The sequence below is a fragment of the Scyliorhinus canicula genome, chromosome 6, assembly GCF_902713615.1.
Source record: "Scyliorhinus canicula chromosome 6, sScyCan1.1, whole genome shotgun sequence".
Classification (NCBI taxonomy): Eukaryota; Metazoa; Chordata; class Chondrichthyes; order Carcharhiniformes; family Scyliorhinidae; genus Scyliorhinus; species Scyliorhinus canicula.
This window is the reverse complement of record NC_052151.1, coordinates 22,363,818-22,380,670: the sequence shown is the minus strand read 5'-3', so window position 1 is coordinate 22,380,670 and position 16,853 is coordinate 22,363,818. Positions and strand designations below refer to the sequence as shown.

Here is a 16,853-nt window from a genome sequence, read left to right as displayed (position 1 = left end):
GAGAGTGAGGGTGCAGCCACGGCGCCAGAGGCGACGACCAAAGCCGAGGGTGTACCGTGTCCGGGTCTCTTTCCTAACAATGACGGACATCACCTGCAGGAGGAGACTCCGGCTGAGTAGGCAGACGGTGATACATATCTGCCAACTCCTGTCGCACCTCGCCCCACGTGGAACGGGGGGAGGACACGCGATCCCGGTTGCCATCAAGGTGACGGTCGCTCTGAACTTCTATGCTACCGGCTCCTTCCAGTCTCCGAGCGGGGACGTCTCTGGGATCTCCCAGTCATCGGTGCACAGGTGCATCCGGGATGTGACCGACGCCCTCTATGCCATCGCGGACCGCTACATCACCTTTCCCGAGGACCAAGCAAGTCAAGACTCACGAGCTCGTGGATTTGCCAGTGTGGCCGGGATACCGAGGGTTCAGGGGTCAATCGACTGTGTTCACGTCCCCATGCGCCCGCCTGCAGGGGACAAGGAAGTGTTCACAAACAGAAGGGGGACATACTCCATTAATGTCCAGGTGGTATGCGACCCCCACATGAGGATCATGAACGTCTGTGCAAGGTTCCCAGGGAGTGTGCATGACTCCTACATACTGGCGCAGTCGTTCATCCCTGCGATGTTTGAGGGACGTCCCCCCCGGCTGAGGGGCTGGTTGCTAGGCGACAGGGGTTATCCGCTGAGGTCTTGGCTGATGACGCCTATACGGAGGCCTCAGACCAATGCGGAAACACGATACAACGAGGCCCATGCAGCAACCAGGGGTGTGGTGGAGCGCTGCCTTGGCCTCCTGAAGATGAGATTCAGGTGCCTGGATCGCTCCGGAGGGGCCCTGCAGTACCAGGCCGACAGGGTCGCTCGCATTGTAGTGGTCTGCTGTGCGCTGCACAACATCGCGATGCAGAGGGGAGATGACCTGCTGCAGGAGGCGGAGGAGAAGCTAGTGGCAGTGGTGCCAGCACAGAGGAGGAGGAAGAGGAGGAGGAGGAGGAGGAGGAGGAGGCGAGGGAGGAGGAGGAGGAGGAGGAGGAGGCGAGGGAGGAGGAGGAGGCTGGCGGAGTGGCGGGCGCAGAACGCAGACACGACCCAGGTGCTGGTGATGTCCAGGAGGCGGCACGACGGACCCGGCACTGGGTCCAGACGGTATGGCACAACATTGATGGCTGTGTCAGCGGGTGTGATCAGTGCCATGTGGAATGATGACAGCCCGCTCTGCGAAGAGCTGTGAGCTCAGAATCGTTAGAGAGAGTCTGACCCATGGCAATAGCTGAACCATCCACCTTGGTGGCCGCTGAGTTCGTCACTGACACTCCATCACGTGCCCGCGTGGGCTAGCTGTGGGAGGGGGTAGGGGCAGGGACTGCACACCCGGCACCGAGGTTTCACCACCCGTCAACCCCAGCGACACTCGGTCACCATCACGATTCCTGTGGCTGTGGAACAATCACACGGTATTACAAGTAAGGTGGAACAGTGCGTTTAATGTTAACAATAATTTACAGGTGCCCTAGCCCCTACAACTAAACTGTGCCCTTCACCCGTGCCAACTTACTCAGTGTCTATCTTAGTTGCCTTACGGGCCCTACCACTACGTCTAAGTGACTCCCCAGATGATACAGCAGGAGTGGAGGAGGATTGCTGTGAATCGCCCCCCTCGACTCGTATCTCCTTGGCTAAGCGTTTCCTGGGGCGACCCGGCCTTGATGGGCCAGGCTGCTCTGCGGGCGTCTCGGGTGACATTGTGCCACCCTGCTCTGCCTGCTGCCCACCCGATGCACCAGGGATGGGACGGGGGGAGGCCGAGAATTCCGGGACGTCCCGTGATGGCCTTAATGGGACGGACCACGAAACCTCCTCCTCCCTCGGGGAGCCCGGTGGCCCCCGGGCCTCACTTTGGGACAGAGGTGCGAGCGGGGAGGTGCCCCGTCGCACCACCGACACCTGGCGCTGCCAGTCCTGGAGGCCTGCAACGGTATCCACCAGGATCCGAAGGTTTGCAGAGACGGAGTCCAGGGAGTTAGACATTCCCACCAGGGACTGTGCGACCTCAACCTGTGTGTGCACGACGCCATCCAGCACATGTGTCAGGCGGTTGATGGTCTCCGCGACCGACTGCTAGGACTGTGCTATCGACTGCTGGGACTGTGCCATGGCGTGCTGCGACTGGGCCATGACCTGCTGAGACTCGGCCATGGCCCGCAGGGCGCCGGAAATGTCGTTTTGGCTCTGGCACATTGCTGCCTGTGAGAGGGCAACCCTGTCCAGGGCCGAGGATGACGCGTGCACATTAACCCCAACGTCTTGCATAACCAGACCCATTGCCTCTACCGCGGATGCCACCCGTGCGGTGTCGGACTGGGTCTCTGCCATGAGCGGCACCACTCCCTGCTCTTGGACGTGGTTCGACTCCTCTAACAGCGTCTGCAGAGCCAGGAAGGCAGCCCTCCTTCTGTCATTGTTTCCCTGGGTTTCTTGAGGCATCGGCTGTGCGGGTGGGTTGATAAACTCCAAGAACTCAGAAAACGTCTGGGAGCCAACTGCATCCTGGGCCTGGTCTGTTCTCCGCGAGTCCGGGCCCTCTGTTGCTCCGACCTCCACCTGCTGTACCTGCTCAGCTGTGATGTGCCAACCATACTGTGCCCCAGGAGACTCATCACTAAATAGGCCCGCCGGGGTGTGTGTCTCTGGGATGATGGATGTGGTGGGAGAAAGCAGTGCCGCAAGCCCGACGCTCTCAATGTTTAGGGCCTCCTCCAGGGTGAGGGGCTGCTCAGCGTCAGGAGGGTTGTCCCTGGCCATTTCTGGTGGTTGTGGACTTCGAACCCTCTGTGCGTCCTGGTCCGCAGATTGGGTTGGGGCGGATGGGGCTGCCCGCTGATCGGGCACCCTCTGTTGTGAGGCCCCGGGTGAGGTGGCGGCAGATTCCTTTCTCCGTCTGGAGGCAGACGGCCCTGGTCGTTCGGCATCACGTCCTAGGGAAGAGAATGAGACGGGTTATTTAGATTTGCTCGGCAGGCCGCTGGACGGTCCCAGTGGGCAGGGTGTGTGAAGGGACAGAGGATGGGGGAGGTGTCCCAGTGGGCAGGGTGTGTGAAGGGACAGAGGATGGGGGAGGTGTCCCAGTGGGCAGGGTGTGTGAAGGGACAGAGGATGGGGGAGGTGGCCCAGTGGGGCAGGGTGTGTGAAGGGACAGAGGATGGGGGAGGTGTCCCAGTGGGCAGGGTGTGTGAAGGGACAGAGGATGGGGGAGGTGTCCCAGTGGGCAGGGTGTGTGAAGGGACAGAGGATGGGGGAGGGTTGAGTGTTTGTCAGGGAGGGTTGTCTCACTTGCTGCAGTTCCGCCAACCTCGCATAGCGCGATATCGCGGGTGGCAGACCCCCCAACAAGGTCCAGGGCCCTCTGTTCAAAAGTGCTGAGTGGGTGCAGGTTGGGCGAACCCCCTCCAGTCTTGTGCCGCTCACGGTGGTTGTGAGCGGACTTGGCCTGTTGGGGGAGGGAACATAGGTAGATCATTACAAAACGGAAGGTATCAGCAGTCCGTTCAGATACTGGCACCGTTTGGGGGGGTCAAGTTGTCATAAGACGATTGCATCTCTCCTCGGGGCCAGAGCGCTGGGTCTGCGACAACTTTGTGAACCATCCTCAAATAACTCTGCCCCAATCCCCCTCCCCCCCCCCCTCCCGTGCCGGGGGGGGGGGGGGGGGGGGTTGCTTAAGTTAAGGGGGAGAGATGGTTGTGACTAGGGGGCACCCTCATGGCACTTACCCTGGCAGACCTGGTGAGGTCGTGTAGCTTCTTCCTACATTGCTCAGCTGAGCGAGGGGCCTGCCCCACAGCACTGACGGCAGCAGCCACGTCACGCCAGGCCTGGCGTACCGCGCTGGCAGGTTGGCGATGCCCTCTCCGCGGGCGGATGATGCCCCTCCTCTGCTCCACGGCATCGAGCAGCGCCTCGACGTCCGCATCAACAAAGCGAGGAGCAGCTCTCCTCGGCTCCGACATCCTGCCCGACAGATTCTGTGGTCGCCCGCGCCTTTTTACGGCGTCGGGTGGCGTCACGTGGGCGTGATCGTGTCGTCGCCGCATTCCGTCGTCATCACGCACGTAATTGACGCGGCCGCGCTACTAGCCCATTTCCCGGAAGTGAATCCGTCGGGAAATGAAGCCTTCGCGACCGTTGTAAAACGCTCCCGATTTTTACGACGGTTTTACGATTTTCCGCGGGTGCGGAGAATCGTGCCCTAAGTATCTTCTCCAACAGCATCCCCACCACTGACGTCAGGCTGACCGGCCTATAATTACCTGTATTATCCCTGATGAGGACTGAATGGTAAAAGGGAGTTGGGAACTGGATTATTTTGTTACTCAACGGAAAGAGAGGCCTTTGTGCTTAATTTACAATGAAATGATAGCAGTTCGAAAAACATACAAACATTATGAGAATGCCATCGCTCTCACAGGGAAAAGTTTCCGGTGGGTTCTGCCTAACGTGCTCGACAGCTTTCAAATCTGAAGGAAGCCATGAAAACACAGAGGCAGGCCTTTAGACAAGAATTAAGTAAGAATTATGCATTTACTTTGGCTAGTTTTTGTATTGCTTGGTTACTTGCAAAATAATGGCAAGCAATTTTCAGATGGCGAATTAGTAAAATAATGAATAATCAAATCTGCAGATGCTTTATTTGCTGGGTTTAAAAACTAAGAGGGAATGATCAAACATGATGAATTGCCAAGTGTCTGCGTATTGCTGAGTCTTAATCTAAGAAAACATGTTGAGGACAGATCCAACTAGAAGTCATGTTAATGTAAGCGTAAGTATTATAGTTGTTTTTGCCATTTGAGGTTGATGACATTTCTATTAATATACAAATGTTTATTTAAGCATCTTCTGTAACTGATTCTGAAATATTTGGCGTGTATTAAATGTATTTAATATTATTCATGGGGCTATGGTTAATAGAAAATATCCAGTGTCACTCATTCAGCTCACGGATATGATGGAGGGCCACTCATGAGGCTCACTCACTCGCCTAGGTTGCCCATTACTGCTCTAATACTTTCTTTACTATGACATTTGTGGCATTCTCTTCTTTTGTGAAGACAGCTGGAAGGTACTCATTAGGCACATCTGCCTCCTCAAGATGATCTTTCTGATCCCTAATTGACTCTAACCTTTCTTTGACAATCCTTTTACTATTTATATGTTCATAATGGACTTTTGAGTTCCCTTTTATGCAACAGGGAATCTCTTCTCATTTGTCTTCTTTCCCCCTTTTATTTCTTTTTATGCTCTCCTCTATGCTCCCTGTACTCAACTTGGTGTTCTGCTGCATTATGAACTTGACATTTATCATAAGCCTTTTTCTGTTTCATTTTAATTTCTATTTATTAGTCATATCGTGAGTCCTTGCTCTGGATACAATTCCTTTCCAGCTCATGGGAATATGTTCAGCCTGTACCAGAACTCCTACCTCTTTGAAGGCTTCCCATTGCACATATACTTTATTTCCTGGCAAATCTTTAATTCCAACTGTGTGGGCCAACTATCATGCCTTCCGTGGATCTGTGCACTTCTGTTTTTGTTAATTACCTCTTGTGCAGAACCTTATTGTCACCCTCAGGATGTCCAGAAAGATAACTTCCATTGAAACTCTGTTCACCATGTTCGTCCTCAAAAAGATTCAACATGATTATTCAAACATTATTTACTCTTCACAAATCCATGCTGTCTCCTTGATCAGCTCATACTTGTTCAAGTGCTCACTCACTCTAGCCCTGATGATAGATTCCAGTATCTTACCGACAACTCATAACTGATGGGCCTGTTGTTTTCTGGTTTCTCCCACCCTTTTTTATTAAGCAATGGAGTGCCATTTTCTGATCAATTCCAAAATCCGGAGAACCTTATAAAATGATAACTAAAACATCTGCACATTCCTAACCTGTTTCTTTAATACCTTAGGGTGGAAATACTCAGGTCCAGGAGATTTGTTCAACTATCGTTTTTTATTGCCACAGATATTTTCTTACTTAAATTAATTGAGTCCCTTGACTTATTTTTAAGTTCCCTTATACTGCTGGCATTTTGTCCTCTTCCTGTACTATGAAAACAGGTGTATCAATTTAAATTCCCATTTCCTTGTTATCCATTAGAGTAGAGCAAAGACTGTTTTCACTGTTTTCTTCCTTGAATGGCTACTTCAGATATTCTCGTGAACATGTTAAAGAAAGAGAAGAAGAGGGCACAGGATGCCATCAGCCAAATAAACTCAGAAAACTGTGGGAAAATACCTCCCCCTAGTGCCCAGTCTTCAAAGGAGTTCAACTCAAGACAGGGATCAAGACGGTTTTCTGAATCAGGATTTTCTAGCAACATAAACTCCTCAGGATCTGAGTCTACTTTCAGTTGCAGGAGATTGGGTACGCACCTTAATATTCATCTGCATTTTAATAATCTGTTAGAAATTGAATGATAGCTACATGTTGATATTCATTCTCCTGAGGTTCCATTGTAGTTAATAAGAAGGTTCAACGCATGTACTGGTTTTTGTACCTCATTGATGACTGACTGCTTCTGAGTTGGATAGGAAGCCAACATTTTAAATGCAAGGACATTCAGTCTACTGAGTGATAAGCTTTGGATCAGACTCAGGTTCTTTATTGTGCATACTTGGCGATTGCTTTTTATGATTTTGTATTGTGCCACTTAAGCCGGAGGGTGTTGAACATTTTTCTAACTTTATTCTCTTCATTTGCTTTAATACGCTTATTAGAATGTTGTAAAAAATGCTATTTGGAGGGAAGGCTATTCAACTTTTTAAATAAAAGCTGGATATAGTGAGATACTTTATGCATCAACGTCGAGCTACATCTCGTGCAGCACAGAAACAAACCTTTCAGCATAATGAGTCCATGTCAGTGTTTATGATCCACATGAGCCTCTTCCCACTCTTCAGCATCTAACCTTATCATCGTATCCTACAATTGTTCTTTTCTATCATGTATTTATGTAGGTGTTTCCTAATTGCATCTGTGCTATTTACCTTAATCACTCCATGTTAGAGTGAGTTCCACATTCCAACCTCTCTAGCTAAGAAGGCTCTTCCTGGATTCCCTATTATATTACCTGTTATATATAGGACCGCTATCTTTATGCTCCTCCCATGAGTGAAAATATTTTCTCTACTTCCTGTTGCCAATTTGCACCGGAGATGCTAATAATGTTGCTATTTTTAACTAGATACTGATATGACAGTTATTAATGATAATATTGCTTTTCAGAGTCGCCAGGTATCAAATGATACCACCACAAGGTTCAACCGGATATCCATCAAAGACCAATAACCAGTTAGTTATTTCAAGTTCAATCATAGCTTATTTACACATGAGATTAACTCACACATGCAACATAAAAACACTACAAGCTAAATTATACCTAACACTACAACAACCTCTACTTAACTTCAGACACCCGGCTCTGGCAGAGGAACAAGGCCTTTGTTCGGGTCTGGAGTGGCTGGGTCTGGAGAAGTAACTTTGGTTCTGCTGGGCTCATTCGTTTGGTAGCGGTCGTTGATCTTGAACTTGCTTCTGGTCGTGGTGCTGCAGTTGGCTTCAGGTATAGGCCGGGCCAAAGAGTGTCGGTGTGCCAGGGCCAAAAGAGATCGAACACGTGGTAGTGTCTCTCTTTATCCTTTGGGGTTTCGCGCTCTTTTGGGCGGTTCTTAGCTTTGGACCCAATAATTCGTCAGGCTTCGATTACTGCCTTCAATTTGAGCCAATAAAGGGGCGGGTGCCTTGATGGCTGGGCGTGTCCTGAGCGGTCATTGACCTTGGCCATTTGGGCTTCCTGGGTGAAGGAAGTGGTGCCGATGTGCCTGGAATTATGTCTGATACCTGAATACAAGTCCTTTGTCCTGGGGAAATGGGCCATTAGAATGCAAATCGGCTAGGGGTTTCGATACTGTCTTGTTCTCTGTTAGCAAATATACATTTAGGCTCTGAGTTTGCCTTAATCCTGTATTGACCATATTTCCCTTGAGTCTTTGCAAGTGGCCATCCCAGATGGCTACATTCCACCCTGTCGAACCCTTTCAAGAAGATATGTCTGAGCATCAAGTTACAGTTATGATCAGTGACCAATTCACACTAAACTGCTAACTCATAAATTAGCTGCACCCAACCACAGTGAAACTTATTCAGATAATGGCTTCAAAAGAATAGGAAGTGAATTTTTGATTCAACAGTAAGTAGATAAATATGGTTGAGTGAGAATGGATGTAAACAATGGAGTAAGATCTCTGAGATAGAAGGTTGTGTTGATGGGACTGGACTGAACTGTTCCCATATTCTTGCATGATAATTATCTTTCAGCTCCATCATTTCTGTTTTTTTAGCGTGTGCAATTTAAAAAAATTTAAATAATTTTTCCAAAGGAAAACAAATTTAATTGAGGCAAATTTGACAGGAAGAAATTTAGAAAGGACCCTGAATTTAAGTGAATGGAAGTGAGTGGTCTTATTAGTGACAGACAGCATGGTTTTATATGAGGGAGGTCATGTCTCACTGATTTAATTGAGATTTTGAGGACGTGACAAAAATAATTGACAAGAGAAGGACTGTGGATGTTGAGGACATGGATTTTAGTGAAGCATTTGACAGGCTGGTGCAAAAGATTACATCACACGCAGTGAGGGGTGAACGAGCCAGATGGATTTATAATAACATCATAATAATAATAATCTTGGTACAAGTAGGCTTAGATTAACACTGCAATGAAGTTACTGTGAAAATCCCCTAGTCGCCACATGCCGGCGCCTGTTCGGGTACACGGAGGGAGAATTCAGAATGTTCAAATTACCTAACAGCACGTCTTTCGGGACTTGTGGGAGGAAACCGGAGCATCCGGAGGAAACCCACGCAGACACAGGGAAAACATTCAGACTCTGCCCAGACAGTGCCCCAAGCCGGGAATCGAACCTGGGACCCTGATGCTGTGAAGCAATAGTGCTAACCACTGTGCTACCGTGCCGCCCAGAACTGGCTTGGCCATAGAAGACAGAGTAGCAGTAGAAGGGTGTTTTTCCGAATGGAGGTCTGTAAGTAGTGGTGTTCGGCAGGGGTCAGCACTGGGACCTCTGCTGTAATATATATAAATGACTTGGAATGAAATGTAGCTGGTCTGATCAGCAAGTTTGTGGATGACACCAAGGTTGGTGGAGTGGCAGATAGTGTTGAAAATTGTCAGGAGATACAGGAGGACATAGATAGGTTGGAGACTTGGGCAGATAAATGGCAAATGAAGTTCAATCCGTACAAATGTACATTAGGGGCAGCAGGGTAGCATGGTGGTTAGCATAAATGCTTCACAGGTTCGATTCCCGGCTGGGTCACTGTCTGTGTGGAGTCTGCACGTCCTCCCCCTGTGTGCGTGGGTTTCCTCCGGGTGCTCCGGTTTCCTCCCACAGTCCAAAGATGTGCGGGTTAGGTGGATTGGCCATGCTAAATTGCCCGTAGTGTCCTAATAAATGTAAGGTTAAGGGGGGGGGTTGTTGGGTTACGGGTATAGGGTGGATATGTGGGTTTGAGGAGGGTGATCATGGCTCGGCACAACATTGAGGGCCAAAGGGCCTGTTCTGTGCTGTACTGTTCTATGTTCTATGTTCTATGTTCTAAATGTGAGGTAGTGCATTTTGGTAGGTCTAACACAGAGGGGAAATATGCCGTAAATGGCAAAGTTCTTGGGAATATAGAAAGTCAGACAGATCTGAGTGCATGTCCACAGATCTTTGAAGGTGGCAACACAAGTGGACAAGGTAGTCAAGAAAGCATACGGCACGCTTGCCTTCATTGCAGGGGCCATCGAGTATATGAACTGGCAAGTCACTCTACAGTTGTATAGAACCTTGGTAAGGCCGCACTTGGAATATTGTGCACAATTCTGGTCGCCACACTACCAGAAGGATGTGGAAGCTTTGAAGAGGGTGCAGAGGAGGTTTACCAGGATGTTGCCTGGTCTGGAGGGTGTTAGCTATGTGGAGAGGCTGAATAGACTCGGACTGTTGTCATTAGAAGGACGGAGGTTGAAGGGTGACCTGATCGAGGTCTACAAGAATATGGGGGGGCATGGATAGAGTGGATAGGCAGGCACTCTTTCCCAAGTGGAGGGGTCAATCACCAGGGGGCATAGGTTTAAGGTCCATGGGGCAAAGTTTAGAGGAGATGTACAAGGCATGTTCATTTCACAGAGGGTGGTGAGTGCCTAGAACACATTGCCAGGGGAGGTTGTGGAAGCAGATACATTAACGGCATTCAAAAGGCATCTTGACAAACATCTGGATGGGATGGGTATGGAGGGATACAGCACAAGGATATTCTGAGGGTTTTGGCAAAGGTTGGTAGCATGACCGGTACAGGCTTGAGGGCCAAAGGGCCTGTTCCTGTGCTGTATTGTTCTTTGTTCTTTGATGAAGATTGTCAGAGAATACAGCTGAATATAGATAGGCTGCAAAATTGGGCGGAGAAATGGCAGATGGAATTTAACCCGGACAAATGCGAGGTGATGAACTTTGGTAGATCCAAAGCTATAAAATAAATGGCAGAACCCTTAGGAGCATAGAGACACAGAGAGATCTGGGCGTGCAGGTCCACAGATCCTTAAAAGTGGCAGCACAGGTGGAAATGGTGGGAAAGAAAGCATATGGCATGCTTGCATTCATTGGACGGCGTATCGAGTATCAAAGTTTGCAAATTATGCTCCAGTTATATAGAAAGTTGGTTAGGCCGCATTTAGAATACTGTGTCCAATTCTGGTCACCACACAAACAGAAGGACGTGGAAGCTTTGGAGAAAGTTCAGAAAAGGTTTACCAGGACGTAAGGAGGGTGTTAGCTTAGCACAGAGGCTGAATAGACTCGGACTGTTTTCATTAGAATGACGGAGGCTGAGGTGCGACCTGATAGAAGTTTATAAAATTATGAGGGGTATAGATAGGGTGAACAGTTGGAGGCTTTTTTCCGAGGGCGGAACTGAAAATTACAAGTTCAAGGTGAGGGAGGAAAGGTTCATAAGAACATAAGAACATTAGAACTAGGAGCAGGAGTAGGCCATCTGGCCCCTCGGGCCTGCTCCGCCATTCAATGAGATCATGGCTGATCTTTTGTGGACTCACCTCCACTTTCCGGCCTGAACACCATAACCCTTAATCGCTTTATTCTTCAAAAAACTACCTATCTTTATCTTGAAAAAATTTAATGAAGGAGCCTCAACTGCTTCACTGGGCAAGGAATTTCATAGATTCACAACCCTTTGGGCAAAGAAGTTTCTCCTAAACTCAGTCCTCAATCTACTTCCCCTTATTTTGAGGCTTTGCCCCCTAGTTCTGCTTTCACCCGCCAATGGAAACAACCTGCCCGCATCTATCCTATCTATTCCCTTCATAATTTCATATGTTTCCATAAGATCCCCCTCGCATGCTTCTAAATTCCGAGTACAGTCCCAGTCTACTCAACCTCTCCTCATAATCCAACCCCTTCAGCTCTGGGATTAACCTAGTGAATCTCCTCTGCACGCCCTCCAGCGCCAGTACATCCTTTCTCAGTTAAGGAGACCAAAATTGAACACATACTCCATGTGTGGCCTCAATAACACCTTATACAATTTCAGCCCAACCTCCCTAGTCTTAAACTCCATCCCTCTAGCAATGAAGGACAAAACTCCATTTGCCTTCTTAATCACCTGTTGCACTTGTAAACCAACTTTTTGTGACTCATGCGCTAGCACACCCAGGTCTCTCTGCACAGCAGCATGTTTTAATATTTTATCATTTAAATAATAATACCTTTTGCTGTTATTCCTACCAAAATGGATAACCTCACATTTGTCAACATTGTATTCCATCTGCCAGACCCAAGCTCATTCACTTAATCTATCCAAATCCCTCTGCAGACTTCCGGTATCCTCTGCACTTTTTGCTTTACCACTCATCTTAGTGTCATCAGCAAACTTGGACACATTGCACTTAGTCCCCAACTCCAAATCATCTATGTGAATTGTGAACAATTGTGGGCCCAACACTGATCCTTGAGGGACACCACTAACTACTGATTGCCAACCAGAGAAACACCCATTAATCCCCACTCTTTGCTTTCCATTAATTAACCAATCCTCTATCCATGCTACTACTTTACCCTTAATGCCATGCATCTTTATCTTATGCAGCAACCTTTTGTGTGGCGCCTTGTCAAAAGCTTTCTGGAAATCCAGATATACCACATCCATTGGCTCCCCATTATCTACCGCACTGGTAATGTCCTCAGAAAATTCCACTAAATTAGTTAGGCACGACCTGCCCTTTATGAACCCATGTTGTATCGGCCCAATGAGACAATTTCCATCCAGATGCCTCGCTATTTCTTCCTTGATGATAGATTCCAGCATCTTCCCTCCTATCCAAGTTAAGCTAACTGGCCTACAATTACCCACTTTCTCCGTTTTTAAACAGTGGTGTCAAGTTTGCTCATTTCCAATCTGCCGGGACCACCCCAGAGCCTAGTGAATTTTGGTAAATTATCACTAGTGCATTTGCAATTTCCCTAGCCATCTGTTTTAGCACTCTGGGATGCATTCCATCAGGGCAGGACTTTTCCACCTTTAGCCCCATTAGCTTGCCCATCACTACCTCCTTAGTGATAACAATCATCTCAATGTCCTCACCTGTCATAGCCTCATTTCCATCAGTCACTGGCATGTTATTTGTGTCTTCCACTGTGAAGACCAACCCAAAAAATCTGTTCAGTTCCTCAGCCATTTCCTCATCTCCCATTATTAAATCTCCCTTCTCACCATCTAAAGGACCAATATTTACCTCAGCCACTCTTTTTTTGTTTTATATATTTGTCGAAACTTTTACTGTCTGTTTTTATATTCTGAGCAAGTTTACTCTCATAATCTTTCTTACTCTTTATAGTTTTTTAAGTAGCTTTCTGTTGCCCCCTAAAGATTTCCCAGTCCTCCAGTCTCCCACTAATTTTTGCCACTTTGTATGCTTTTTCCTTCAATTTGATACTCTCCCTTATTTCCTTATATCCATGGTCGATGTTTCCTCTTTCTACTGTCCTTCCTTTTTGTTGGTATAAACCTTTGCTGAGCACTGTGAAAAATTGCTTGGAAGGTTCTCCACTGTTCCTCAACTGCTTCACCATAAAGCCTTTGCTCCCAGTCTACTTCAGCTAGCTCTTCTCTCATCCCATTATAATCTCATTTGTTTAAGCACAAAACACCAGTGTTTGATTTTACCTTCTCACCCTCCATCTGTATTTTAAATTCCACCATATTGTGATTGCTCCTTGCGAGAAGATCCCTAACTATGAGATCATTAATCAATCCTGTCTCATTACACAGGACCAGATTTAGGACCGCTTGTTCACTCATATATTCCATTACATACTGTTCCAGGAAACTATCGCGGATACATTCTATAAACTCCACCTCAAGGCTGCCTTGACCGACCTGGTTAAACCAATCGACATGTAGATTAAAATCCCCCATGATAACTACTGTGTCATTTCGACATGCATCAGTTATTTCTTTGTTTATTGCCTGCTCCACCATAATGTTACAATTTGGTAGGCTATAGACTACTCCTATCAGTGACTTTTTCGCCTTACTATTCCTGATTTCCACCCAAATGGATTCAACCGTATCCTCCATGGTGCCGATGTCATCCCTTACTATTGCCCGGATGTCATCCTTTTTTAAAAAAAATAATTTTTATTGAAAAATTTTAAATTTATACAACAACATCAAACCATGCTAAAATACCAACAATAACAATAATGACAACAATCATGAACCTTCGCCCCTCCTCAATGAACAACCCAACATATTAACAACAACTTAAATTAACACAATGTTAAGCTACATAACCGTAGCGAAACAAAAATAGAAACTATAATAAGGAACACCCCCCCTCGCCCCCCCCCCTCTCTCTCTCTCTCCTCCCCCCCCCCCCCCTCCCGGGTTGCTGCTATTGACCAAGATACCTATCTTTGAGCCAGGAAGTCCAGAAAAGGCTGCGACCGTTTATAGAACCCTTGTACTGATCCTCTCAGGGCAAATTTGACCCTTTCCAACGTTATAAATCCCGCCATGTCATTGACCCAGGTCTCCACACTTGGGGGCCTCGCATCCTCCCACTGCAGCAAGATCCTCCGCCGGGCTACTAGGGACGCAAAGGCCAGGACACCGGCCTCTTTCGCCTCCTGCACTCCCGGCTCCACCGCAACTCCGAAAATTGCGAGTCCCCACCCTGGTTTGACCCTTGATTCAACCATCCTCGACACCGTCCCCGCCACCCCCTTCCAGAATTCTTCCAGTGCTGGGCATGCCCAGAACATATGGACATGATTCGCTGGACTCCCCGAACATCTGGTGCACCTGTCCTCACCCCCAAAGAACCTACTCATCCTAGTCCCGGACATGTGGGCCCGGTGCAGCACCTTGAATTGGATGAGACTAAGCCTCGCACATGAAGAGGAAGAGTTGACTCTCTCCAAGGCATCCGCCCAAGTCCCGTCCTCTATCTGCTCCCCAAGTTCCCCCTCCCATTTAGCCTTCAGCTCCTCCACTGACGACTCCTCCACCTCCTGCATTACCTTATAGATGTCAGACACCTTCCCCTCTCCGACCCACACCCCCGAAAGCACTCTGTCCATCATCCCCCTCGAGGGCAGCAAAGGGAATCCCTCTATCTGTCGCCTAGCAAACGCCTTTACCTGCAAGTATCTGAACATGTTCCCTTGGGGAAGCCCAAATTTATCTTCCAGTTCCCCAGTTCCTCCAAACCTCCCGCCGATAAACAGGTCCTTCAATTTACTGATGCCCACCCTTTGCCACCCCCTAAATCCCCCATCCTTGTTCCCCGGGATGAACCGATGATTGCCACCCAATGGAGCCTCCATCGAGCCCCCTGTTTCCCCCCTATGCCGTCTCCACTGTCCCCAGATTCTTAGGGTCGCCGCCACCACCGGCCTGTGGTATACCTCTTAGGGGAGAGCGGCAACGGCGCCGCCCGGATGTCATCCTTAAATAACAGAGCTACACCACCTCCCTTACCTGTCCTTCCGAATAGTTTGATACCTTTGGATATTTAGCTCCCAGTCGTGACCATCCTTTAACCATGTTTCAGTAATGGCCACTAAATCATAGTCATTCACGATGATTTGTGCCATCAACTCATTTACCTTATTCTGAATACTACGAGCATTCAAGTAAAGTACACTTATGCTGGCTTTTATACCTCTGTTTTGAATCTTAACACCTTGATCAGTAACCTCTCCTAAGTTAATTTTCCCATGAACCCATATCTTCATGTAACAACCTACCACGTCGCTTTCCATTCATGTTTTTACTTACCGTTTTATTCCTTTTAGTATTACTGGGCCTATTCACTGAAATCCCCTCAGGCACTGTACCTTGTACTGTTCAGTGGAGATGTGCGGAGGAAGTTTTTTAACACTGCCAAGTGAGGTGGTTGAGGCAGATACGTTACCGACCTTTAAGACTTATCTGGGTAGGCACATGAACAGACGGGGTATAGAAGGATACAGGTGGTTGGTCTAGATAGGACACATGATCTGCACAGGCTTGGAGGGCTGAAGGGCCTGTTCCTGTTCTTTGTTGTTTGAAAGATACAAATAAACTGTAAAGGTTATTGGAATACTTACCTAAGCTTGAGAGTGCAGGGAAATAAGATAACATTGTACTATTCAATGGGCTGTAAGGAAAAAGAATATTGTTTTGTTTGTTCCGTTGTTGGGAGCTACCAACTGAAGAAGTCACAGAGAAGAAAAACATAAGTAGCAATGCCTGACATCCAGGACTAATTTTATCCACCAGCTTGCAGTGGCTATTGAGAATCGTTATTAAAGGCCTGTGAACTGGGTCTATACACAATCTGTTCAGTAAAGACATTATACAACACAGGATGATGCCACATAGGAAGACGAGAAAATAAATTACAGTTTTTGGGCTCTGCACTTATTTTTCCCATGTCCTAACAGCATAAAGCACTTTGTGAAAATTTGTTAACTTCATTATTTGGAAGTAGATATCACCACTTATTTGATTTTAGAAAACACTCTTTGCTATTTTCATTTTTTTGCATGGAATTGACATCATTTTTCATAAGGTTTTAATATTGGTTCATTGGGTGTGAGCATCACTGGCAAGGAAGAGTAAGGCATATATGTTGCAAGGTTCATTATTATTCAGGATGTATAGTCAATTACCTGCAACCAGAGATATGTTTTAAGGTGGAAATAATAAACCACCTCAAGAAGAAAATATATTTGTACAGAAAGGGTAAGCTACAGAGTTCAATGGTGCAAAACGTATTCAAAAGCAAAATGTTTCAGGCATACTGTCTGTTCCATGCATCAGAATTTATGATGTACGGAGCAGGATTATAGTTGGGTTGAAGTGAAAAAGGCACAGAATGTTCAGTGCACTTCAGAACCTTCTTTCACAACTGCGACTTTGGTATTTTAGTCTCAAATAAAATGTGGCTGAATCAGACGGCTTCTGCCATCCCGAGTGTGTTGCAGAGATTCAGATATTTGAATCCAATATACAAAATGTTTGCTCTGACAAATAAATGGTTCCTGTGGATGTTAGAACAATTATTATTTTTCAGCGCATGTACTCTGAATCCCAGCCTGATGATTTAACTGATGTTAACCAGTGTAGCATAATTGTCTTTTATTTCATTTGGTTTTGTTATCCATTGTACTCCTTCTCCTCTCAAATCTCTTTCTTTAATTGTTTACTTTGGGGAGTGAGGGACGATGG

At 47.3% G+C, this 16,853-nt stretch overlaps 1 protein-coding gene across 4 annotated transcripts in view; it reads left to right on the top strand.

The window, feature by feature from the left end:
• The window catches only part of kif6 (kinesin family member 6), a 683,903-nt gene that overhangs the window by 326,119 nt on the left and 340,931 nt on the right, over positions 1-16,853 (top strand). For all 4 annotated transcript variants that reach the window (XR_005460902.1, XM_038799042.1, XM_038799041.1 and 1 more), the window contains exon 13: positions 6,210-6,425. Coding sequence is in view for 3 of the 4 variants with exons in the window: in XM_038799042.1 (XP_038654970.1) it covers positions 6,210-6,425 (216 nt within the window). In the remaining variant the exon portion in view is untranslated. The remainder of the gene's footprint in view (positions 1-6,209; positions 6,426-16,853) is intronic.